Below are 27104 nucleotides of genomic sequence, written 5' to 3'. Positions count from 1 at the left end.
GAAACTAGAGGGATTTTAATTAACATGAACAGGGATGTAATGGTATGATGAAAAGTTTTTGAACAGTAAGATTTTTAAGGTTTTTAAGGAAATCTTTTCTGCTCACCAAGCCTGCATTTATTTTAGAAACATATCAGTAAGAACTGTAAAATTTTGAAATAGTTTTACTATTTAAAAGAACTGTTTTTCATGCAATTGAACAGCTTTTATTTTCAACGATTTCCAGTGAAAAGAACTGTTTTCTATTTGAATACATTTTAAAATGTAACTTATTCCTGTGATCAAAGCTACATTTTCAGCATCATTACCGCAGTCTTTAGTGTCACGAGATCCTTCAGAAATCCTTCTAATATGCTGATTTGCGGTTCAAGAAACAGTTTTTATTAGTATTATTATCAATATTTAAAACAGTTGAGTACATTTCAGGATTCTTTGATGACAGGAATAAATCACAGGAATAAATTACATTTTTAAAATATATTCAAATAGAAAACCATCATTTTAAATAGTAAAAATATTTTGGATTTTTCTGTTTATCAAAGAATACTGAATATTACATATTTTTAATGATTTTAAAACTCTTAAATATTACTGATAATAATAAATCTGCATATTAGACGGAAGGATTACGTGACGCTGAAGACTGCAGTAATGATGCTGAAAATTCAGCTTTGATCACAGGAATAAATTACATTTTAAAATGTATTCAAACAGAAAAGTTAGTTTTAAACAGTAAAAATATTTCACAATTTTACTGTACTTCTGTTCTTAAAAAAAAAAAAAAAAAACATTAAAACTTTTGACTTGTAGTGTATAAATAAACTCAATTGAGTTCACCATGTACATTTCCTTACAATTGCATTGTAGTTTGTATCTCACAATTCTGACTTTGTAACTCATAATTGTGCATTATAAAGTCAGAAAAGCTAGATATAAACTTGCAATTGTGAGAAAAGGTCTTACCTTACCCTTCTTATTTTTCTATCCTGTGGTGGAAATGGGCTTCCACAATACACTTTATTTGTAAAGTAATAAAAAAAAAAAAAAAAAAAAAAAAAAAAAGAAGGTACTATTGGAAAATAATAAATAAACTATAAAATGTGTTTGATATTTTAATAAATATTTTTTTCATAAATTAAATTTTTGCTCAACTGGATTTAGTTATTCTGTTCCAAAGAAAAAAATCAGTTTAATAACTGGTTCTAACTGAAATGTGTGTTTTTTCATAAGGATGTCTATTAAATATTAAACCACTCGCACTATTATTAGCTTGATACTGTGAAACAGTGGTATTTTTCTAAAAGTTTCTATCCAAATCTCATACCATTACACTGCTGCGGCATGCTCCAGCCCAAACTCGATTTGCATGAATAAACTACTGTCAGGATTTACTAAAGATATGCAGTGAGAAAGACAGTTATTTTCGCAGCTGACTTCATTGCATATGCATTTGTAGGATTTTCCCCTTACAGATGCAAATGTTATGGGAGGAAGAGTTTAATTTTACACTGGTGTTTTTATAGGATTGCGGTCTGAGTAAATCTGGCCTCTAGTGATGAACACTTAGACTGGGAAATCTTACCTCAAGAAGAGCATCTTTTAATTTCCCATACGCTAGGTCAAGGTCGTCATTGACAATCACCACATCAAATAAACCTGGCTCTTTACCTGAAATGGAAATATAAATATGATATTCCAGATGTGGACAAAAAAGGCTGTATTATATTAAAAATAATTAGTACTGGAACACTTACTTATTTCCATGTCAACTTTGGCTGCATGTAAACGTTTTTGTAGACTTTCCTCCGATTCAGTTTTTCTGTCCCTTAATCGTTTTTCCTGAAGACATGCAGTTATACATTTCAGAAGACATGTAAACAATGTTTAGACAGAGATAGATAGATTTGCAGATTTTCTCACCAGGATTTCCATTGACGGGGGCTGGATGGACACATAGATGGGGTTGAGATCAGTTCTCTTGATGTTCTTCACTCCCTGCATGTCAATGTCCAAAATGCAAATCAAATTTTGGGCCTGAACAGCCTGTACAGCTGCTTTACTGTGAAGAGGGGGAAAATGAGGTTAGTTACAATTACAAACAGATTCTTTCTCTGAAAACATTAGTGAAAGACTGTTCATGAATGATTTGTTTATTGATTCTTTCACATGTCAAATGAACTAAAGACTACAGTAAAGTAATGATTTAGGTTCCTCATAAATATGGCTGCATTATAACGATTTCCTCATTTGGAATCTGATGAAGATTGCATAGGTGGACATGCGTGAAAAATTTGGCTGTTGAAAATATAATATTCAATGCCACTCACATCAACTTAATGAATTGATGGCAGTCCAATGACTTCCCATCACTGACAAATGTGTTATTAAAAGAGTTAAAGATCTGGGGCCGGATTCACGAAACATCCTTAAGAAGAATTTTCTTCTCAACTGCCATTTTCATCTTATTTTTTAAAATATAAAAAAAGTTAAGAATATTTTGTATTACCCAAAAAAATGGTCTTAAGAATATGCTTATCTTTTTACTTAAGATTGTTCTTAAGACAAAAATTAAGAAAATTCAAATTCTTGAAAAGAATCTTCTTAAAAAACATCATAAATAACTTGTTAAAGTTAGGAAAGCCAGAGACTTGTCTTAAAGGTTGTATCAGCGATTTCTAGCCTGAAACATAAAGTGTCAATTTCAGCTGACCTTTCTTCACGATCCGCTCGCTGCCTGCCCCATAAATTGTCTGTGAAAAAAACCGCGTCTCTCTGGTCAGCCTAGGGTCCGAGATATGCCAAAAAAACAGCGTCAGGGGTTTGGTGTTTTGGACTTTCGCTCCGCCTCCCTCACATCCCTGCACCAGTAGGAAAGTCCACAACACCAAACCCCTGACGCTGATTGGTTGGAACACTGTTTGTTTATCTGTGGAAAGGTTGGTAGTGTCAATTGTTTTTTTGGCATATCTCGGACCCTAGGCTGACCAGAGAGACGCGGGTTTTTCACAGACAATTTATGGGGCAGGCAGCAAACTAGGGATGGGCATCTCATAACTGAGGCCGATGCGATACGCATCTCGATGCATAGCTGACGATACGATACATGAAAGATACATGAAGCAGCTTGCGATGCGATGCGATACGATACACCCCTGTTACGATGCAGTGCGATCCAATTTCGATTCGATTCGATTCAACACGATTCGATGCAGTATGATGTAATGAATCAAATATGATAATTGATTTATTCACGATACAGCACAGCCTCAAGTACCTTATTGCTTTTATAAAACGGTTACCACACAATAAAATATTAAAATCAAAAATATATATTAATTTATATATATTAAGTTGTACGTTTTCATAAAGTAAAATCATTAACTGCTTTCCGCTGTAAAAAGTAGTCCCTAACTGCTGCAGCTGTGTTTACGTTGCTAAGGGGGTTCAATGATACACAAAACCGTTGAGTGAAGCGGTCATAGCAGTGCCGTATCATGAATACGACACAGCTGCTGACAAATCAGAATTGAGGAATGGAACTAACCGTTTTATAATATGCATTTCAGTATGTTACAGATACTTTTATTTCTTTGTTTCAGACAACAAATCAGAAATTAACTTAAGTGCCTTCTGATTTGTAGTGCATGACCCTTACACAAATAAGCTTTGGTAGTGCAAAAAAGATTAAATAAAACCAAATGTTATTTTTTCCTGTTCTGTCTCCATTTAAACTTTTATCAGCTCAAAGATAGGCAGCTGCGATTAAAAAAAAGTTTTGATCATTTGCTCACCCGGAGTCCCGCTAGCAGTAGCAGGTTCAGCTAATTCGGAGTGAATAATTAAAAAACATAAAAATTACTATGTATTTTTTTTATGTAACAGCATTCACTGTTTTTTTTTTTTATACAGATTTTCTCAAACTGGCCTCTGCCCCAAAAATTAACATTTCTGAACTGCAGGGTTTAGACTTATTTACTAGTCTCACAGTCTTTTCAGTGACTGGGGTCATCCTCTCAAATCGGGGATGCAGCTGTGAGACTGCCACTCTCTCAGCTCATTTTCAATGTCCAGCTTTGACAGGAACAAGTATACATAGACATTTTTTGTCGGCGCGTTATTTGAGCGGACTTTGCTTTTCCGTTGAGCATAAGCGGTACACGAGTGGAGCATTCATATGGGCCGTGAGCAACTCAACGGAACGCACATTCATAGAGCGGAATACTGATCAGAGCGTCACACATTGAGCAGTGCGCGCTGAATACTGCCGGACGGCGCGGCGGCGGCAGGTAGTTTCGGGCGTTTATCTCTTTCGAATCTCTATAAAAATCGGCTGACTGTACACTAGCCTTGCCGCGCCCCCCAGAGTTTGGGAACCACTGGGCTACGTCATATTCACGCAGCAGTAAAGAGAGACGTGCTTGAGAAACAGTTTAGAGGGGAGAAAACAATCTAAAAAATATTTTCCACTTTCTAAATAATATAAGTATAGTATGTCTACTAATAATTATAAAGAAATAAATCGGGTTTTACCGATGCAGATATGTTAGAAACGATGCATCGCGATACAAATGCCAATTTGTATCCGATGCACACTTTTTAAACCGATGCATCGCATCGTTAACTTTTTAAGCCGATGCACCGAGCGAATCGGGGAATCTTCCCATCCCTACAGCAAACGGATCGTGAAGAAAGGTCAGCTGAAATTGACACTTTATGTTTTAGGCTAGAAATCGCTGATACAACCTTTAAATCCCAAATAGTTTTTAGCTAAGAGTTTTCTCTTAAAACCTATTCCCAAAGCTGCTGAGACAAACTTTTACTAAGGAATAGAGAGAAGTCTTAAACTAAGAGTAAGGGCGGGGTTGACCTTGTTGCTATGGATGATGTCAGCATGCTCACTAACTATGCACACAGTGATTGGCTGATAGGAGAAGGGTCTCTGTCAGAGATTTGTTCATAGAAATATTGTAGAGCATGATATTAAGTTGCCATATTCAACAAAAGTTAAAAAAAAAATGTTGCCATCAAGATTTTAAGTGTCACAAATTAAACAAGTATACGGTATGTTTAGCTGATTATCAGCCTATTACTTGTGTGCTTCTCATAAACAATTAGCTGATATGCATATAATAATTTTTTTTATTAACAGAATAGATTAATCATGGCTGATAAGATATGCAACTGTAAAAAAAAAAAAAAAAAAAAAAAAAAAAAAAAAAAAAAAAAAAAACTAGACGCAATAATATACATCACTGGAAATCGTATTATAATTAATTATAAGATTCAATTATTATAAATCTCAACTTCAAAATTTGGCCCTTATGACTGGTTTTGTGGTCCAGGGTCACAAATGGTCCTTAAAAAAAGAAAAAGAAAACACTTGTACTGTTGAAAACTTGAAACACAACTTGTTTAGGTATTGGGCTTTGATTTTCATGCAGTTTGAGAGTAAAACATTATATATTTCAGATACAATTTTTCATATAGTGATGTCCTTTTACATATAAACACAAGAGTATTGTTCCAACTGTACCTTGTTCCATACATGTTCCCTGAAAATTCAGCATTTTCGATAAATTCACCATTTGCTATGGCCGCCTGCATTGCTTGCCTGGTAACATAATGATAGTCTGAAAAAAAGAAGAGATGCATGTCAGTTTGTCACTCACTGACATTACTTTGACTGATAAGCCAAAATACCAATAAAAAAATAAAATTAAAAAAATTGTGTCAATGCAAATTCATATGCTTCATTTATGCACATAGCTGGTGCTGTTTTTTGCAACGTTGAGTAATGTATCAAACGATATGTTTGATACATTACTCAACGTTGCAAAAACACATTCATAGTCGCACACAGTAGTTTTTTGTTGCACTGTAGAGCCCTAACTCAATAATATAATAATAATATATGACACAATAAATCCTTTCATAAACAAAGTGTACTGTACAGAGAGTGTAAATAAGAGATTCGATGTACAGTGTAGAGAGCTTCATTGATTATAATGGAAATTTGTGAGATCGCTAACTAAGATGACATCTTTTAATGATTTTTGCAAATGAGATACTGATTGAATACAACAGTTCAATAAACAAGTTAATATTAAGTGACTTACATTGTCTGACTATAACACTATTGGCTGATTTCATTGTCAAAAATAGTTTGAAACTAATCTCAACTGAGCCCCATTCAAACACAGCAGCGTTTCGTTTATAATTGAACGTGTTTTTAAACAAATCTAGTGAGATGATTCAATTTCCTATTCATAAAGACAGTCACTAGCTTTATTTCTGAATGAATCAGCCGTTTGAACAAATGAAATGATATGATTCAGTAATTAAATCAGTGTCTTGCCGCCACCTGCTGGCAGAATTAGTATTATTATTATTAAAGTATCTTTTTTAGTCATTTAAATCATTATACATTTTTAAATACAGAAATATTTATATTTAAAACATTAAAGGATAACTATTGCCAAAATGCCACCTGGGCTGTTTTTTTAACTGTAAACGAGACAAACCTTTATCTAAAAGCATAATTACGACAAACGAGCCGTTTTTGAGATTGACCGTGATTTCGTTTTGTGGTCAATGGCCGGTGAATGGCAGTTCTTGGGGCATAACTTTGAGCGCATCAAAAAAGATATTTTTACAACACTAAGAAGGCTCGACACACCATGAAACTTTGCTCGAAGTATCGCCTGGGTCTCTACACATGAACTCCAGCATTGAGAACATTGTTTGTGTACACAGTTTACTAAAAAGAAAGTTTTTGAACAACTCACTTTCACTGTTTGAGTTTTAGCTAGGGTTGGGTCGATAGACGATGCCATCGTCCATCGCCGATGGCCAATAGACATCACGATGCTGAGCCGGCATCGCGATCCTCCGCCCCGCCCCCGCAGCGCCCCACCCCGCCCCCGCCGCAACCCGCTCACGAAAAACACACACTTAATCACTATATAGCCAAATGAAATGCATGCTTTCAATTTCTGCATCTTTACTTGTTTTATTATTATTATTATTATGAGGAAATAATAACAAGGAAGTTGTTAGTGATCACAATACAAATTAAAGCTGCAAGCAGCGATGAACGGGCCCTCGCACACGGGCTCACCGCCGACCGGTGGCTTTAGGAACACAGCAAATGGTGGGTAGTATGCTTTTAATACAGTAAAAATAGGAGAAATATGTCAAAGTCACTTAAATGTGCCAAATTTCCTGCTGCCAGCTGGTGGCGCTATGCATATAACTGATTATTGGCATGTAGATGTGTTCAGGCCACCACTTTCATCAAACATATGAAGTTTGGTGCAGATTGACCTTGGTATGTTTGAGTTAGTGAAAGATATGATATATCTTGCTGCCAACAGGTGGCGCTATGATAATATCTGAATATTGGCCTTTAGGTGTCTTCAGGCCAGGACTCTTACCAAACCTGTGAAGTTTGAGGCAGATCGGACATTTTATGGCTGAGTTATAACAACTTCTATGTCCATGGCGAAACATCAAACTTTGTCATGCCGCCACAGACACGCCCTTTAACGAAAACTCAAGATCTTCGCAATTTAACATCTCTAAGGCCTCTAGATCAGACTGACCAAATATAATGTTGATATCATTAAATCTCTAGGAGGAGTTTGATACAAGTCATTTCCTGTTGCCAACAGGTGGCGCTGTGATTATAATAGAATATTGGCCTTCAGATGTGTTCAGGCCAGGACTCTTATCTAATATGTGAAGTTTGAGGCAAATCGGACATTTTATGGCTGAGTTATAACAAGTTTTATATCCATGGCGAGACCTCGAAATTTGTCAGGCTGCCACGGACACGCCCTTTACCGAAAACTCAAGATCTTCACAATTTAACATCGCTACGGCCTTTATATTAGACTGACCGATTTTGGTGTTGATCTGAATAAATCTCTAGGAGGAGTTGGTTGTAGAGTACAGCATGACACTTCCTGTTGCCTGCAGGTGGGGCTATGACTATAACTGAATATGGGCATGTAGATGTCTTCAGGTCAGGAGTGTTATCACACATGTGACGTTTTGGACAGATAGGACATTGTATGCCTGAGTTATAGCAACTTCCTTTTTCATGGCGAAACATCGAAATTTGCGAGGCCGCCACGGACACGCCCTCCGATGAAAACTCTAGATCTTCACAATTTAACGTCACAAAGGGCTTTAGACTAGACTCAGCAAATTTGGCGTTGATCCGAATAAATCTGTAGGAGGAGTTCGTTCAAGTACGACACCTGAAAAAGGCAAAAATGACACAAATTTTGTTGAGAATATTAATATTAACCGACTTCCTGTTGGGTTCCAGATTTTGCTCCAAGAGGCTTTTTTGTAGGTTTTGGTGTGTTACATGTGTGTACCGATTTCCGTGCATGTACGTGAATCACAGCTGAAAGCGCACACCGCTGAACGTCTAAAGGTGGCGCTGTCGAGCCATTTTGCCACACCCACTTCTGAAACCCAAATCAGACGTAAATTTTCGCCAGGTTTGATGTGTGTGCAAAGTTTTGTGAGTTTTCGGGAATGTTTAGGTCCTCTAAAATGCGATTCACTTTGGAGAAGAATAATAATAATAATAATAATAATAATAATAATAATAATAATAATTAAAGCTGCAAGCAGCGATGAACGGGCCCTCGCACACGGGCTCATCGCCGACCGGTGGCTTTAGGAACACAGCAAATGGTGGGTAGTATGCTTTTAATACAGTAAAAATAGGAGAAATATGTCAAAGTCACTTAAATGTGCCAAATTTCCTGCTGCCAGCTGGTGGCGCTATGCCTATAACTGATTATTGGCATGTAGATGTGTTCAGGCCACCACTTTCATCAAACATATGAAGTTTGGTGCAGATTGACCTTGGTATGTTTGAGTTAGTGAAAGATATGATATATCCTGCTGCCAACAGGTGGCACTATGATAATATCTGAATATTGGCCTTTAGGTGTCTTCAGGCCAGGACTCTTACCAAACCTGTGAAGTTTGAGGCAGATCGGACATTTTATGGCTGAGTTATAACAACTTCTATGTCCATGGCGAAACATCAAACTTTGTCACGCCGCCACAGACACGCCCTTTAACGAAAACTCAAGATCTTCACAATTTAACATCTCTAAGGCCTCTAGATCAGACTGACCAAATATAATGTTGATATCAATAAATTTCTAGGAGGAGTTTGATACAAGTCATTTCCTGTTGCCAACAGGTGGCGCTGTGATTATAATAGAATATTGGCCTTCAGATGTGTTCAGGCCAGGACTCTTATCGAATATGTGAAGTTTGAGGCAAATCGGACATTTTATGGCTGAGTTATAACAAGTTTTATATCCATGGCGAGACCTCGAAATTTGTCAGGCCGCCACGGACACGCCCTTTACCGAAAACTCAAGATCTTCACAATTTAACATCTCTAAGGCCTTTATATTAGACTGACCGATTTTGGTGTTGATCTGTATAAATCTCTAGGAGGAGTTGGTGGTAGAGTACAGCATGACACTTCCTGTTGCCAGCAGGTGGCGCTATGACTATAACTGAATATGGATATGTAGATGTCATCAGGTCAGGAGTGTTATCACACATGTGAAGTTTGGGACAGATCGGACATTTTATGCCTAAGTTATAGCAACTTCCTTTTTCATGGCGAAACATCGAAATTTGCGAGGCCGCCACGGACACGCCCTCTGATGAAAACTCTAGATCTTCACAATTTAACGTCACAAAGGGCTTTAGATTAGACTCACCAAATTTGCTGTTGATCGGAGTAAATCTCTAGGAGGAGTTCGTTCAAGTACGACGCTTGAAAATGGCAAAAATGACACAAATTTTGCTAAGAAAATTAATAATAACCGACTTCCTGTTGGGTTTCGGATTTTGTCCCAGGAGGCTTTTTTGTAGGTATTGGTGAGATACATGTGTGTACCGATTTTCATGCATGTACGTGAATCATAGCTGAAAGCGCACACCGCGGAACGTGTAAAGGTGGCGCTATCGAGCCGTTTTGCCACACCCATCTCTGAAACCCATATCAGACATCCATTTTCGCCAGGTTTGATGTGTGTGCAAAGTTTCATGAGTTTTCGGGTATGTTTAGGCCCTCAAAAATGCGATTCATTCCGGAGAAGAAGAATAATAATAATAATTAAAGCTGCAAGCAGCGATGAACGGGCCCTCGCACACGGGCTCACCGCCGACCGGTGGCTTTAGGAACACAGCAAATGGTGGGTAGTATGCATTTAATACAGTAAAAATAGGAGAAATATGTCAAAGTCACTTAAATGTGCCAAATTTCCTGCTGCCAGCTGGTGGCGCTATGCCTATAACTGATTATTGACATGTAGATGTGTTCAGGCCACCACTTTCATCAAACATATGAAGTTTGGTGCAGATTGACCTTGGTATGTTTGAGTTAGTGAAAGATATGATATATCCTGCTGCCAACAGGTGGCGCTATAATAATATCTGAATATTGGTCTTTAGGTGTCTTCAGGCCAGGACTCTCACCAAACCTGTGAAGTTTGAGGCAGATCGGACATTTTATGGCTGAGTTATAACAACTTCTATGTCCATGGCAAAACATCAAACTTTGTCATGCAGCCACAGACACGCCCTTTAACGAAAACTCAAGATCTTCGCAATTTAACATCTTTAAGGCCTCTAGATCAGACTGACCAAATATAATGTTGATATCATTAAATCTCTAGGAGGAGTTTGATACAAGTCATTTCCTGTTACCAACAGGTGGCGCTGTGATTATAATAGAATATTGGCCTTCAGATTGGTTTAGGCCAGGACTCTTATCGAACATGTGAAGTTTGAGGCAAATCGGACATTTTATGGCTGAGTTATTACAAGTGTATTATCCATGGCGAGACCTCGAAATTTGCCAGGCCGCCACGGACACGCCCTTCAACGAAAACTCAAGATCTTCGCAATTTAACATCACTAAAGCCTTTTTATTAGACTGACCGATTTTGGTGTTGATCTGATAAAATCTCTTGGAGGAGTTTGTTGCAGAGTGCAGCATGACACTTCCTGTTGCCAGCAGGTGGCGCTATGAGTAAAACTGAATATGGGCATGTAGATGTCATCAGGTCAGGAGTGTTATCACACATGTGAAGTTTGGGACGGATCGGACATTGTATGCCTGAGTTATAGCAACTTCCTTTTTCATGGCGAAACATCGAAATTTGCGAGGCCGCCACGGACACGCCCTCCGATGAAAACTCTAGATCTTCACAATTTAACGTCACAAAGGGCTTTAGACTAGACTCTGCAAATTTGGTGTTGATCCGAATAAATCTCTAGGAGGAGTTCGTTCAAGTACGAGGCCTGAAAATGGCAAAAATGACACAAAATTTGCTGAGAAAATTAAAAATAACCGACTTCCTGTTGGGTGTCAAATTTTGCTCCAAGAGGCTTTTTTGTTGGTATTGGTGTGTTACATGTGTGTACCGATTTTCGTGCATGTACGTGAATCACAGCTGAATGCGCACACCGCGGAACGTGTAAAGGTGGCGCTGTCGAGCCATTTTGCCACACCCACTTCTGCAACCCATATCAGACGTAAATTTTCGCCAGGTCTGATGTGTGTGCAAAGTTTCATGAGTTTTCGGGTATGTCTAAGCCCTCAAAAATGCGATTCATTTTGGAGAAGAATAATAATAATAATTAAAGCTGCAAGCAGCGATGAACGGGCCCTCGCACACGGGCTCACCGCCGACCGGTGGCTTTAGGAACACAGCAAATGGTGGGTAGTATGCTTTTAATACAGTAAAAATAGGAGAAATATGTCAGTCACTTAAATGTGCCAAATTTCCTGCTGGTGGCGCTATGCCTATAACTGATTATGGGCATGTAGATGTGTTCAGGCCACCACTTTCATCAAACATATGAAGTTTGGTGCAGATTGACCTTGGTATGTTTGAGTTTGTGAAAGATATGATATATCCTGCTGCCAACAGGTGGCGCTATGATAATATCTGAATATTGGCCTTTAGGTGTCTTTAGGCCAGGACTCTTACCAAATCTGTGAAGTTTGAGGCAGATCGGACATTTTATGGCTGAGTTATAACAACTTCTATGTCCATGGCGAAACATTAAACTTTGACACGCTGCCACAGACACGCCCTTTAACGAAAACTCAAGATCTTCGCAATTTAACATCTCTAAGGCCTCTAGATCAGACTGACCAAATATAATGTTGATATCATTAAATCTCTAGGAGGAGTTTGATACAAGTCATTTCCTGTTGCCAACAGGTGGCGCTGTGATTATAATAGAATATTGGCCTTCAGATGTGTTCAGGCCAGGACTTTTATCGAATATGTGAAGTTTGAGGCAAATCGGACATTTTATGGCTGAGTTATAACAAGTTTTATATCCATGGCGAGACCTCGAAATTTGTCAGGCCGCCACGGACACGCCCTTTACCGAAAACTCAAGATCTTCACAATTTAACTTCACTAAGGCCTTTATATTAGACTGTCCGATTTTGGTGTTGATCTGTATAAATCTCTAGGAGGAGTTGGTTGTAGAGTACAGCATGACACTTCCTGTTGCCTGCAGGTGGCGCTATGACTATAACTGAATATGGGCATGTAGATGTCTTCAGATCAGGAGTGTTGTCACACATGTGAAGTTTGGGACAGATCGGACATTTTATGCCTAAGTTATAGCAACTTCCTTTTTCATGGCGAAACATCGAAATTTGCGAGGCCGCCACGGACACGCCCTCCGACGAAAACTCTAGATCTTAGCAATTTAACGTCACAAAGGGCTTTAGATCGGACTCACCAAATTCGGCATTGATCCGAATCAATCTCTATGAGGAGTTCGTTCAAGTACGACGCTTGAAATGGGCAAAAATGACACAAATTTTGCTGAGAAAATTAAAAATAACCGACTTCCTGTTGGGTGTCAAATTTTGCTCCAAGAGGCTTTTTTGTAGGTATTGGTGTGTTACATGTGTGTACCGATTTTCGTGCATGTACGTGAATCACAGCTGAATGCGCACACCGCGGAACGTGTAAAGGTGGCGCTGTCGAGCCATTTTGCCACACCCGTCTCTGAAACCCATATCAGATGTACATTTTCGCCGGGTTTGATGTGTGTGCAAAGTTTCATGAGTTTTCGGGTATGTTTAGGCCCTCAAAAATGCGATTCATTTTGAGAATAATAATAATAATAATAAACGGAGCAATTCCAATAGGGTCCTCACACCATCGGTGCTCGGGCCCTAATAATTAAAGCTGCAAGCAGCGATGAACGGGCCCTCGCACACGGGCTCACCGCCGACCGGTGGCTTTAGGAACACAGCAAACGGTGGGCAGTATGCTTTTAATACAGTAAATGTAGGAAAAATAGATCAAAGTCACTTAAATGTGCCAAACTTCCTGCTGCCAGCTGGTGGCGCTATGCCTATAACTGATTATTGGCATGTAGATGTGTTCAGGCCAGCACTTTGATCAAACATATGAAGTTTGGTGCAGATTGACCTTGGTATGTGTGAGTTAGTGCAAGATATGATATATCCTGCTGCCAATAGGTGGCGCTATAATAATATCTGTATATTGGCCTTTAGATGTCTTCAGGCCAGGACTTTTACCAAACATGTGAAGTTTGAGGCAGATCGGACATTTTATGGCTGAGTTATAACAACTTTTATGTCCATGGCGAAACATCAAACTTTGTCAGGCCGCCATGGACACGCCCTTTAACGAAAACTCAAGATCTTCACAATTTAACATCTCTAAGGCCTCGAGATCAGACTGACCAAATATAATGTTGATATCATTAAATCTCTAGGAGGAGTTTGGTACAAGTCATTTCCTATTGCCAACAGGTGGCGCTGTGATTATAATAGAATATAGGCCTTCAGATTGGTTCAGGCCAGGACTCTTATCGAACATGTGAAGTTTGAGGCAAATCGGACATTTTATGGCTGAGTTATAACAAGTTTTATATCCATGGCGAGACCACGAAATTTGCCAGGTCGCCACGGACACACCCTTCAACGAAAACTCAAGATCTTCGCAATTTAACATCATTAAGGCCTTTATATTAGACTGACAGATTTTGGTGTTGATCTGATTAAATCTTTTGGAGGAGTTTGTTGCAGAGTACAGCATGACACTTCCTGGTGCCAGCAGGTGGCGCTATGAGTAAAACTGAATATGGGCATGTAGATGTCATCAGGTCAGGAGTGTTATCACACATGTGAAGTTTGGGGCAGATCGGGCATTTTATGCCTGAGTTATAGCAACTTCCTTTTTCATGGCGAAGCATCGAAATTTGCCAGGCCGCCACGGACACGCCCTCCGATGAAAACTCTAGATCTTCGCAATTTAACGTCACAAAGGGCTTTAGATTAGACTCACCAAATTTGCCGTTGATCCGAATAAATCTCTAGGAGGAGTTCGTTCAAGTATGACGCCTGAAAATGGCAAAAATTACACAAATTTTGCTAAGAAAATTAAAAATAACCGACTTCCTGTTGGGTGTCAAATTTTGCTCCAAGAGGCTTTTTTGTAGGTATTGGTGAGCTAGATGTGTGTACCGATTTTCGTGCATGTACGTGAATCACAACTGAAAGCGCACACCGCGGAACGTGTAAAGGTGGCGCTATCGAGCCATTTTGCCACACCCACTTCTGCAACCCATATCAGACGTAAATTTTCGCCAGGTCTGATGTGTGTGCGAAGTTTCATGAGTTTTCGGGTATGTCTAAGCCCTCAAAAATGCGATTCATTTTGGAGAAGAATAATAATAATAATAATAATAATTAAAGCTGCAAGCAGCGATGAACGGGCCCTCGCACCCGGGCTCACCGCCGACCGGTGGCTTTAGGAAAACAGCAAACGGTGGGCAGTATGCTTTTAATACAGTAAATGTAGGAAAAATAGATGAAAGTCACTTAATTGTGCCAAACTTCCTGCTGCCAGCTGGTGGCGCTATGCCTATAACTGATTATTGGCATGTAGATGTGTTCAGGCCACCACTTTCATCAAACATAAGAAGTTTGGTGCAGATTGACCTTGGTATGTTTGAGTTAGTGAAAGATATGATATATCCTGCTGCCAACAGGTGGCGCTATGATAATATCTGAATATTGGCCTTTAGGTGTCTTCAGGCCAGGACTCTTACCAAACCTGTGAAGTTTGAGGCAGATCGGACATTTTATGGCTGAGTTATAACAACTTCTATGTCCATGGCGAAACATCAAACTTTGTCACGCCGCCACAGACACGCCCTTTAACGAAAACTCAAGATCTTCGCAATTTAACATCTCTAAGGCCTCTAGATCAGACTGACCAAATATAATGTTGATATTATTAAATCTCTAAGAGGAATTTTATACAAGTCATTTCCTGTTGCCAACAGGTGGCGCTGTGATTATAATAGAATATTGGCCTTCAGATGTGTTCAGGCCAGGACTCTTATCTAATATGTGAAGTTTGAGGCAAATCGGACATTTTATGGCTGAGTTATAACAAGTTTTATATCCATGGCGAGACCTCGAAATTTGTCAGGTCGCCACGGACACGCCCTTTACCGAAAACTCAAGATCTTCACAATTTAACATCGCTACGGCCTTTATATTAGACTGACCGATTTTGGTGTTGATCAGAATAAATCTCTAGGAGGAGTTGGTTGTAGAGTACAGCATGACACTTCCTGTTGCCTGCAGGTGGCGCTATGACTATAACTGAATATGGACATATAGATGTCTTCAGGTCAGGAGTGTTATCACACATGTGAAGTTTGGGGCAGATCGGACATTTTATGCCTGAGTTATAACAACTTCCTTTTTCATGGCGAAGCATCGAAATTTGCCAGGCCGCCACGGACACGCCCTCCGATGAAAACTCTAGATCTTCGCAATTTAACGTCACAAAGGGCTTTAGATTAGACTCAGCAAATTTGGCGTTGATCCGAATAAATCTCTAGGAGGAGTTCGTTCAAGTATGACGCCTGAAAATGGCAAAAATGACACAAAATTTGCTGAGAAAATTAAAAATAACCGACTTCCTGTTGGGTGACAAATTTTGCTCCAAGAGGCTTTTTTGTAGGTATTGGTGAGTTACATGTGTGTACCGATTTTCGTGCATGTACGTGAATCACAACTGAAAGCGCACACCGCGGAACGTGTAAAGGTGGCGCTATCGAGCCATTTTGCCACACCCATCTCTGAACCCCATATCAGACGTACATTTTCGCCAGGTTTGATGTGTGTGCAAAGTTTCATGAGTTTTCGGGTATGTTTAGGCCCTCAAAAATGCGATTCATTCCGGAGAAGAAGAATAATAATAAGAAACGGAGCAGATCCAATAGGGTCCTCACACCATCGGTGCTCGGGCCCTAATTAAAGCTGCAAGCAGCGATGACCGGGCCCTCGCCGACTGTGCAGTCGCCATCCCGATAGCATCAGGAAAACGGTGCCCAGTTGGCACATGCATTCACAGTAACCATTTGGACTAACCGTAACTGTCTTTCCTCCTCTCTGACTCTTTCTCTTACCACCCATCCCCCCTCCTTACACTCAGCCACTTACCACACAAACAAGAGTGCAGAGCAGAGTGAGATCAGATATGTTTTTTTTTATTTTCTTTCATTCGTGGAGTTTTGTATAATTATGAAATGTACTGTGTTTGATCAGAATGAATCGTTATTTTTTTGGAAAAAAGTTTCAAAGAGTTAGGATGCTGCACTTTAAATATATAATAAATCATTGAAAATTGAAAATGGAAAATGAAATTCTATGCGCTATCTGCCTCAAAAACACAGGAAACAAATATTTGAATTTATTTTTTGTTTTATTTATTTGCCATGGCAACAGCATTTGATGCATCAGGGACGCCCTTTACAGACTCTCATCGGCAGTGTTTTTACATCATTCTGATGAAGTTTGAAGAAAATCGATTACAAATATACTGTTCGTTGTTCGTTCGTGTTTGTTAGTTCATTAACCATTGTTAACAAAAGAGACCCTATTTTAAATAGTTACCATGTTTTATGGTCTACAAGCATTTTTAAATAGTATTTTAATAATCTATAAGCATCTGTGAAATAATTATAAACAAATATATTAAAAATAAATACATATTAACTTAGTTGATTTGTTTGGCCTTTTTGTATTTGTTTCTCATTCTAATTAAGTGAACTGAGCAGTATAGTGTCATACTTATAAAATATTTTGTTCTATCAGTGAGAGTGTATATATGTATTTAAATCATATAATTTTTCCTTAAAAGATAAAAAAAAAAAGATTTTAATGCTCTTTAAGCACCTATACAAAATAATTATGTAAAATTACACTGACAGTACAGTATATATCAACTGATTCTATGGATTATTGTCATTCTTATACACTGACAATGAGCTAAATAGCATTAGAGGTCAAACGATTCCTTATGTTATGAGGACCTCTAGTGTTCATCTCTGGTATTAGAGCTTTAATCTGAAAAATTTATATGACACTTTTAATGTTTTTGGGGCCTCTGAGCATGATAACATTTTGAAACTACACGTATTTCCTAAGAATTTCTTGTTCTTTATATGTAAAAAGTTTTGATGAGTTAGAATAATGCAATTTAAAGATATATGAAAATAACTCTTCATCTTTTTTTATTGTTACTTTCATAAATCACCACATCAACACCGTTCAAGATATCCCAAAGCCGTTCACAATATAGGGAACATTTTCCCAATATTCCGAGGATGATGATAAGAACATGTAATTCATGATGATAACAAAATGTTATTATTGCTTGCTTTACGTCCACCACTTCTGTTTAAATGTCATCGTTACCTATCTATTCAATTTGTGTGTGGATATTGCTTTGCAGGTAACTCCTGTTATAAGACATCACTTTTAAGCGCTACATAACTAAGAAAGAATCAATTAGGAAAACGGTGCCCAGTTGGCACATGCATTCACAGTAACCCTCAGCCAGTTTGGATTTAAAGTTTACTGAATTGAAAGGGTTAGACTTTAAAATCAACACACAGACACATACACACAATATATAAAATTGCCAACCAGTGTCATTTGTTAACATTAACTATATTAGTTAACATGAACAATAATTAAATAGTATTTATTAATGTTAATTAATATTAACCTAAAAAAAGTATTCATATATTGTTTAATGGTAAAATAGTATATTTTAACATTAGTTTATGTACTGTGAATTAACATGAACATGAACACAGTTCATGTGGGTGTACAGCAATACACAAAGTGTTCTATAAACGCTTCTTTCTTTCAAAATATCTTTAAAAATCAAGTTTAGTATTGTAATGGGGCGATATATATATATGGTATAATGGTATAATTTTCAGATGTTTTGAACAGATAACAGCAAAGTTTGTCTTGAAATTGTTCATTTAAATTTTATATTCAATAAATAACACTATGAAAATAAATGTCTATCAATGAAGATAAATCGCTCATGATAAAAAGCTGTATTTTTCTTAATCTTTTGCTATGTGACTGAATAGGACAAGTTCATGGTACAGTTCAGTAAAAAATAAATAAAAAAACAACTGCAAAATACAAACAATGAAAGACTTAGTGACCCTTTATATTTTCTCAAAATATCAGACTCTCAAAGATCAAACATATTTATGTAACATTGATGTGCATTTTTTCCTCAAAGATGGTCTTTAGCAAGACAGCATGTTCTACTCTCTCTCCCTCTCTCCCTTTCACCCCTCCCCCTTCAGTCTCTCTTCAGTCACTCAATGGTGACTGAACACAGACACTCAAGGCAGAGTGACAGCAGGTTTCTGATTTCTTTTTTTAATTTTCTTTAATTCGTAGAAGCTTGAATTAAATTGATATTTACAGCACTTGCTCAGAATGATAAGATCTCTGTGTGAAAAAAGTTTTAAATAGTTAAGATGCTGCACTTTAAAGATATAGAAAATGACGGTTATACATCTTTAAAAAATCACCACGTCAACACCGTTCAAGATATCCCAAAACTGCTCGCAATTTAACATCTTCTGAATCTTCTCTCCATGTTAAAAAAGTTTGGTGTGAACAGCTTGTTCTTCTTAGGAGGAGTATAAATTTGTTTACAGCCTGATTTTTCCAAAAATCCACATTCAAATCAAAATAGCCGGCTTCCTGTTGGTCTTAGCTAATGAGTTTGATTTAGAAAGTTGTCCAGATTGATGAGAACAATATATGTACAGAGTTTGGTGACTGTAGGAAAAACTAACCCCCCAACTTTTGTCAAAAGATGGCGCTATAGAGTGCCTGCTCCACGCCCATTTATGATCTTTTGCCAGTGTCTAACTATCATTAATATTGATGTGTGTGTTGAGTTTCATGAAATTCTAAGCATGTTATCTGCCTCGAAAAGACAGGAATCTAATTTTAAAGTTTGAGACGTTGCCATGGCAACAGCATTTGATTTATCATCGACCCCTTTACATATTCTTATCGGCCGTGTTTTGACATGATTTTGATGAAGTTTAAAGAAAATCAAGTAAAATTAAGAGGCTGATTTCAAAGCATTTTGAAAATGACACGCTTCCTGCTGCCAGTTGGTGGCGCTATAACTTTGACTCATAATAGTCACCTTTATGGAATCGGCATCATACAACGAACAATCTGGTGAAGTTTCATCAGAATCAGGCAATGTGTGCAACAGTTATTAGACACTTCCTGTTTCTCATTTCTCGCCATAACTTTGTCGCCTTGCCACGGCCAAACCGTTTGAGATATCAAAAATCCCCTCGCAATTTAGCGTCCCCAATGTCTTGAGATCATGCTGACCGAGTTTGGTGACAATCCAATGGAATTCCTGGGAGGAGTACGTTAAATTCCAGAGCATGCGCTTTTTATACAGCCCTAAATATCTCACTTCCTGTTGCATTGAGAAAATGACATAGAGTACAAAAGTTGTTCAGCTCAATGAGTTCTATATGTGTACCGAGTTTCATATGTGTACGTTCAAGTATGTGTGCTATATGGCCCTCAAAATTCCAGGGGGCGCTGTAGAGTCCCCTTGCCACGCCCCGGTACCAGCCTCTGTGGCGTCCTGATGGCCGCAGATTCCGACATGAGTGCAAATTTTCAAGAGTTTTTGAGTATGTTAAGACCCCCTTAAGTGCCCGGAAGGTTAACAAAAAATAAAAAAAATAAAAAAAAAAATAAGAATCCTTAGAAGAACAATAGGGCCTTCGCCCTTTTGGGCTCGGGCCCTAATAAACGAAGCAGATCCAATAGGGTCCTCACACCATCGGTGCTCGGGCCCTAATAATAATAATAATAATAATAATAATAATAAACGAAGCAGATCCAATAGGGTCCTCACACCATCGGTGCTCGGGCCCTAATAATAAACGAAGCAGATCCAATAGGGTCCTCACACCATCGGTGCTCGGGCCCTAATAAACGGAGCAGATTCAATAGGGTCCTCACACCATCGGTGCTCGGGCCCTAATTACACTGAACTCCTAACAAATTACATGAAAGTTTGTTTACATTAATAAATGAGGCATACAAAAACAGCAGAAAAAAATCAAAATAATTTTAATTAAATTAGATTAAATAAACTACACCAAATATGCCCTTTTCATGGCTTTACCATAATGAACAGAGCTTGGAACAAAAACAAGAGAATATATTTTTTTCCATCAAAATACGAATGTACAATACAAAGCCTAGTATACATTATAAATAACACTTTATCATTCAAATACATTGGGAATATGGAAACACTTGGATTTGTGCCGAAAAACAGAGGTACGTGAGCCCAACTCGCTATTTTTAGTTTCGCTTTGTTTTAGTTTCTTAACTTTATATATTTTGTTTCATTTCTGTTCTGTTTTGAATACCTCTACATTTAAATCATTCGTTTTGGGTCAGGCGTCAGGGTAACTAACTTATAGCTATGTTTATAGTGTTTATAATGTTAATACATAATATTTCGCTTGATTTGGTATTATTTCTGATATTACCCTTTCTCTCTAAACATTCTGCTGCTCAGTAAATGCGTTTGGAGAGAGTGGGTTAAGCAGTAAGCAAACAATGAGAGCGTTATTGAACTTAAAAAAGCTGACTGGTCGAAAATATGTTAAGGACCAACACACATCCTCCAAATGCATCTATATAAACCCGCGCTTGCTCTTGTCTCGTCTGCACGCACGCACTGTCACGATCTAATGCACTTGTTAATGCCGGATCTTTAAAAACAAATACCGGAACGCAAAAATCCAAAATCGGACATTTTCCAGAACAGGATCAGGCTCAAATTAAGCACTGGTGGAAACGGTAGGCTACAATTAATTAATTCGTTATGCCATCGTCCATCGCGATGTTTCACATTAGACATTGTACGATGCCAAATTGGTCGACATCGCCCAACCCTAGTTTTAGCTGTGCATTTATATGGAAATATGCTTTAGGAGCTATCCATCCTCGCATTCGGAGATCGACACTTCTTGACTGGCAAGATGGCCGCGAGCGGAAACTCAAATAGTGAAAGTGAGCAACTTTCCGTTTCTGACACCCACTTATTATGGCTCCAAATACAATTGCACAGACAAAGCTTTTGAGTCACTTGGTTGATGTAACAGCAGTGGCTCTGGGCATGCAACCAAAAGCGAGATCATTACTGCATAAAAAAATGATTGCACTGACAGAATGTTAATGTTTGTGTTGACCTGAACAGTCAAATTAAAATGTTTAATCGCACCAATTTTTTCCAGAAACAGAGTTTATTCTGTTTGACTAATAACTCAAATAACTTATGAAATGCTCGTGTCATTGTTGTGAAAGCATTTCATGTAGAGATGCTCTGATCAGCATTTTTGGAGCCGATCACCGATTACCGATCACCAAGATCATGATCTGCCGATCACAGGATGGCAGGGGAATGAGAATCTTTTATCTATAATCTAGTAGAGTTTGCACCATTTGTAGAAATGAAACTAACTCTAAATTAACTATATTGAAAAAAAAAAACTGTAGAAATAGGCTACAGTCAAGATCTTGAAGAACCACCAAGTTAGGGTTGTAGACGATAGTATGGTGTATCGACGATAGTTAGAGATATCTCCAGTTGCTGATGGCTTTGACGATAGCAAGACGATTATTATTATTATCCGTCAAAAAGGCGCCAAACTTTAGCGATGCAGCGCAGAGAGTCGGTTCTAGGATGCTTCAGAAACTTGCCGTGATATAAACACACGCATAGAGTGGCCACATCTCCTTAACGCGCTGCATGGGTAAGAGATTTATTCATCATACAGTGTAGATAGATAAACTGATTATAACGGGAGTGTTTTTTAAAGTGCACCTCGCACTAGACTAGGCTAACGTTACACTAGTTAGTGATGAAGTTCTTTGATAATGTAAATGTTCTTTGCTTGTTATTTGTAGCTGCTTTTCAAGATGATGTAAGGATTATATTATCCAGCATTGCACAGTCATTAGGAGAAAGGTAGTAAAATGTGGTTTAGGCTGAATTAAATATGATATATCAGAATCCGTCTGTATATAGGAAACATAAACATTCACCTCAGTAACATCTATATGCGTTCATTAGAATTACAATGCGATAAAATGGCGCTAAACATACGCATGTGAATTACACACAGGCACCGTTTCTCCTCATTCTATATGAACTGAACTACAACATGAACTGATGACAGCAATCAGACATACAGCGGTAACGTTATTGCAATATGACGGGTACAGAAAGATACATTCATTTACATTCAAGCACGCACATTTACCACTCACTGACGATAGCAGAGAATGAAACCGAAAGTAAACTTGAACTTCTCTGGTAAAACAGTCAGCGCTCTGTACACACACAGCTTAGTCACATGCCCAATAACAAGACTACCCTTACAAAACGAATAAGGAGTTAAGTACTCATGTTGCCACTGGTAAGCTCCGCTCTACTGTTGTTTACCTGTGCGCTGTGCATGCATGTATGAAAAAGTCGCATGAGTAATTTACGTCAAGTGATCGGCTTTTTTGATCAGCGCTTTTGGGGTTCGCGGATCAAGCTATTTGAAGCCAATATCGGCCGATCATGATCGGTGGCCGATCAATCGGAGCATCGCTACTTTCATGCTTGCTTTTGTTCAGTGAGGATAATGAAAAAGATATTTTCAGAAAAACTGTTTAATGTAGCACCCAAGAATAAAAGCCTAACCTTTGCCGTTCTCCTCTCCTGGACGGGGGTTTCGCGTTGTATCTGGTAAAAGACAATTCTTGGTTATTTTTAAGTTTCCACTAAAGAACTGCTGTTTAGAATTTGTACTTAAGTATGTGACTTACGGGAAACGCTGAAACCAAAGACACCATCAAACTCCTTGAGCAGCTTCTTTAGCAAAGTGCTTTTGCCAGCTCCAGACGGTCCGCTCATCACCACAGGCCTCGGTCCAGCCATCGCTAAAATCACACCAGACACAGAGAGAAAGCGGCCTTCAGAAAACCTCAAAACACATTTCAAAAGTCTTAATCAAACAATTTACTTCGTATTGAGCTGAACTTTGAGTAATGGAACCAAACAAGTCTACAAGAGGCAATAACTTCCCATTTAATTTTCCATTCGGTTACAATGATTTCTCACCAAATCCAATGAACAACCACTTTATTGTATTTCAGAACAATATCATGTTTTAAACTTAACTTACATCTAGCAAGCGTTTCTTATACATCATTTTATGATATAGGCATATTTGTGTTGATGAATTTTCTTTTACTCAAACACATACTATCAATCAGAAGTTTAAAATAATTATAATTTTTAATGTTTTTTGGAAAGAAGTCTTTGTTATCTAGGCTACATTTATTTGATCAAAAATACATTTGAAACTCTAATATTATGAAATATTATGTAATTTTTCTTGGAATATACATAAAAATGTCATTTATTTCCGTGATCAAAGCTGAATTTTTCAACATCAATACTTCAGTCTTTAGTGTCACATAATCCATCAAAAAAATCATTCTAATATGTTGATTCGCTGCTCAATTGTAATTGGTGCTCTATTAATAATTTGTCATTAATATTATCAATACTTAAAACAAGATTTTCAGGATTCTTCTTTCAGGATGAATAGAAAGTTCAAAAGAACATCTTTCATTTGAAACAGAAACATTATAAATGTTTTTACTGTCATTTCTGATCAATTTAAAACTTTTTTGCTGAATAACAGTAGTATTATTATTTTTTTAATCTTACTTGCCCCAAACATTTAAATGTTGAATGCCAAGGCTTACACAAAAATATCATAAAAACAGCACATATGTTTCAAATTTGCCATTAAAGGGATATATTACATTAGAAAAAATTAGATAAAGTATTATATTTTACAATATTATATTATAAATTACTGTATTTTTGATCAATGCATAAGACGCTTCTTTCATAGAAATCATATTATTTTGTCGGCGCCGATAGGCGTGTGGTTAGCGCGCCGACATATAGCGCTGTTGCGCTCCAGGCGTCCCGTGTTCGAATCCCGACTCGAGGACCTTTCCCGATCCCACCCCCCATCTCTCTCCCACTTCGCTTCCTGTCCTATCTGATCTGTCCTATCATAATAAAGGCAAAAAGGCCAAAAAATAAATCTTTAAAAAAAAAAAGAAATCATATTATTTTAAATATATATGTGACCCTGGACCACAAAACCAGTCATAAGAGTCAATTTTTGGAAATGTATAAATTGAAATGCTTTCCATTAATGTTTGTTTGTTAGGATAGGACATAAATACAACTACTTGAAGATTAGAAATCTGAGGGTGCAAAAAAATCTAAATATTGAGAAAATTGCATTTAAAGGTGGTCCAAATAAAGATTTTCTTAATGCATACTACTAATCAGAAATTAAGTTTTCATATATTTACGGTAGAAAATTTACAAAATATATTCATGGAACATGATCATGGTCACATATGAAATATTAAGGTCCACAGGGATTTTTTTCTCCTCAACATATTCCAACAGGCATGGAGCAACAGCTTGTTAACTCTGAATGGAAGTAATGAGATCTGATGTGTCAATCCACTGAGGACTTTTTAATGACTATGATAGTGGAAAAATACAGATCCTGTATTGAACTATTACATTTAGCTATGTACATACACACGCACTGTATATTTAAACATGCACTGTCTGGTTTATCATCTTTGTGGGGACTCTCCATAGGTGTATGTTTTTAATACTGTACAAACTATATATTCTATCACCCTACACCAACGATACCCCTAAATTTACCCCTCACAAGAAACTTTCTGCATTTTACATTCGTAAAAAAACTCGATCTGTATGCTTTATAAGCTTGTTTCCTCATGGAGACTTCAACTTCATATTTAAGTCTCCACCAGACTAGAAAAGTCTCACACACACACCCAAGTAAATAAGCAATAAAACCTTTTTTTTGTTTCTAAAGATAATCAATAAAGAAACATGTAAGCAATAATGCAAATGGTCTCTTTCATTAAGCAACTGAAACTGAGAACACTGCTCTCCTTCATATTTAAGCATTCAAACAATATTTCAATACAGCATTAATAACAAGAAGTAAATTGACATCTCAGTCCAAGCTCTGTAAGTGCACTGCTTACCTTGCTCAAGTGTGAACGTGTCACTTTGGTGCGTGTAAATGAAACTGAAAACATGCACTGCACTCAGTATGATCTGAATGTGTGTGTGAGATAATATCCTGCACCAATCAGCTCACAGGAAACCAAGCCCGTCAAAAGTTACTGCCATGGTATCAAAACATTACAGCATACTGACTCAGCACTGAGAAACACTACTGCTAAGCGCTTACGAAAAACAAAAACACCAACACTTGTGAAGTGTGATTTTTCCAACTGAGCTACTAAATTATTCTAATAATTACATAATTTAAAATAAGGTTAGACTTTATTTTACGGTGTCATTGTTACAGTGTAATTATACCTTTATGTACTGAGTTATATTAATATTACTTAATTTAACATAGTAGTATTAGTTACATGTACAAACTATGTTATTGGGATTAGGACGAGAGTTTGGTTTAGGATTAGTTGCATGTAATTATGAGTAATTTATTGCTATTATTACTATTACGCAAAGACACAAAAAAAGTGTTACCCAAAATATCCTTTTTGCTAGAAATAGGTGAGTGAGTGTCACAAAAACAGGTCACACTTTAGAAATGCTTATTTTTAGGCCTTAAGAATTATTTTTTTATTGTGATATTATTTCTTGACAATTAAACGAATTCCAGAGTATTTTTACTGCACCACTTTTCTATGAATCCACTCCAGCGCTGTTAAATCTTCACCATGCAAAGTCAGTTTTTATATTTTATTTTTATATTCTATTCTGTCACCACACATTTACACAAACTGTTTTTCCTTCTTTTTGTAAAACATATAATACGGTGTATATTTTACTCACAACTTATTCTTAATGTTGTCAGACTGAAGCCTATTTAAGCTCTGCTTGTTTCTGAGTTTGCATAAGTCTTTTTGTTGTTGAACACAAAAGATGATATTTTGACGATGGTAACTAAACAATTCATAGTCTCCACTGATTTCCATAGTATTTTTTCCCATATTATAGAAGCTAATGGGTACCAGCAACTGATTGGTTTCCAACATTTTATCTTCTTTTGCGTTCAACAGATACATTTTAGAATGAACTAAAAAAAAGTCAGCAAGTCTAACACTTATTTTTAATTATCCAGTTCTATGCAAAGCCACACTGGGAACTAGAAATCCACTGCTTAATTTTTCAAGCTATCAAGACAATATCATTAAGTTACTAGCTATATTTTTTTATCAATTAACAGAAATTTCAGTTTAAATTACACTCAATATTAAGATAATGTAATAATCAATTGTTCATCATTCATTCATTTTTTTTTTAATGCCAAAAGAACTTATCAAAATTAAGTCCTATTTACACAGCATATAACTAATAATCAACATCACAAAGCAGGACATTGAATGCAACTATGCAAAATCCTAAAATGGCATCTCTGATTTAAAATAGCATCTTTTTCCAGTGAATGCGCTAAAGTGACGTGAAAGACAGCAAACACAGCTGTGAGTGACA

The 27104-nt window shown here is 37.3% G+C and overlaps 1 protein-coding gene across 3 annotated transcripts in view; it reads right to left on the bottom strand.

The window, feature by feature from the left end:
• The window catches only part of guk1a (guanylate kinase 1a), a 33613-nt gene that overhangs the window by 1664 nt on the left and 4845 nt on the right, over nt 1-27104 (bottom strand). For 2 of the 3 annotated variants that reach the window (XM_073848679.1, XM_073848678.1), the window contains exons 2-7: nt 23327-23440; nt 23202-23243; nt 5534-5630; nt 1921-2059; nt 1755-1839; nt 1583-1668 (exon numbers count right to left, since the gene is read on the bottom strand). In XM_073848679.1, coding sequence (XP_073704780.1) covers nt 1583-1668; nt 1755-1839; nt 1921-2059; nt 5534-5630; nt 23202-23243; nt 23327-23440 — 563 coding nt within the window. Of the gene's footprint in view, nt 1-1582; nt 1669-1754; nt 1840-1920; nt 2060-5533; nt 5631-23201; nt 23244-23326; nt 23441-25621; nt 25640-27104 lie in introns of those variants that run through there. The other variant, XM_073848680.1, reaches the window with a different exon arrangement.

Source organism: Garra rufa, chromosome 10, assembly GCF_049309525.1.
Source record: "Garra rufa chromosome 10, GarRuf1.0, whole genome shotgun sequence".
NCBI lineage: Eukaryota > Metazoa > Chordata > Actinopteri > Cypriniformes > Cyprinidae > Garra > Garra rufa.
Note: the sequence above shows the minus strand (reverse complement) of the source record. Positions and strands in the feature narration are given on the sequence as shown.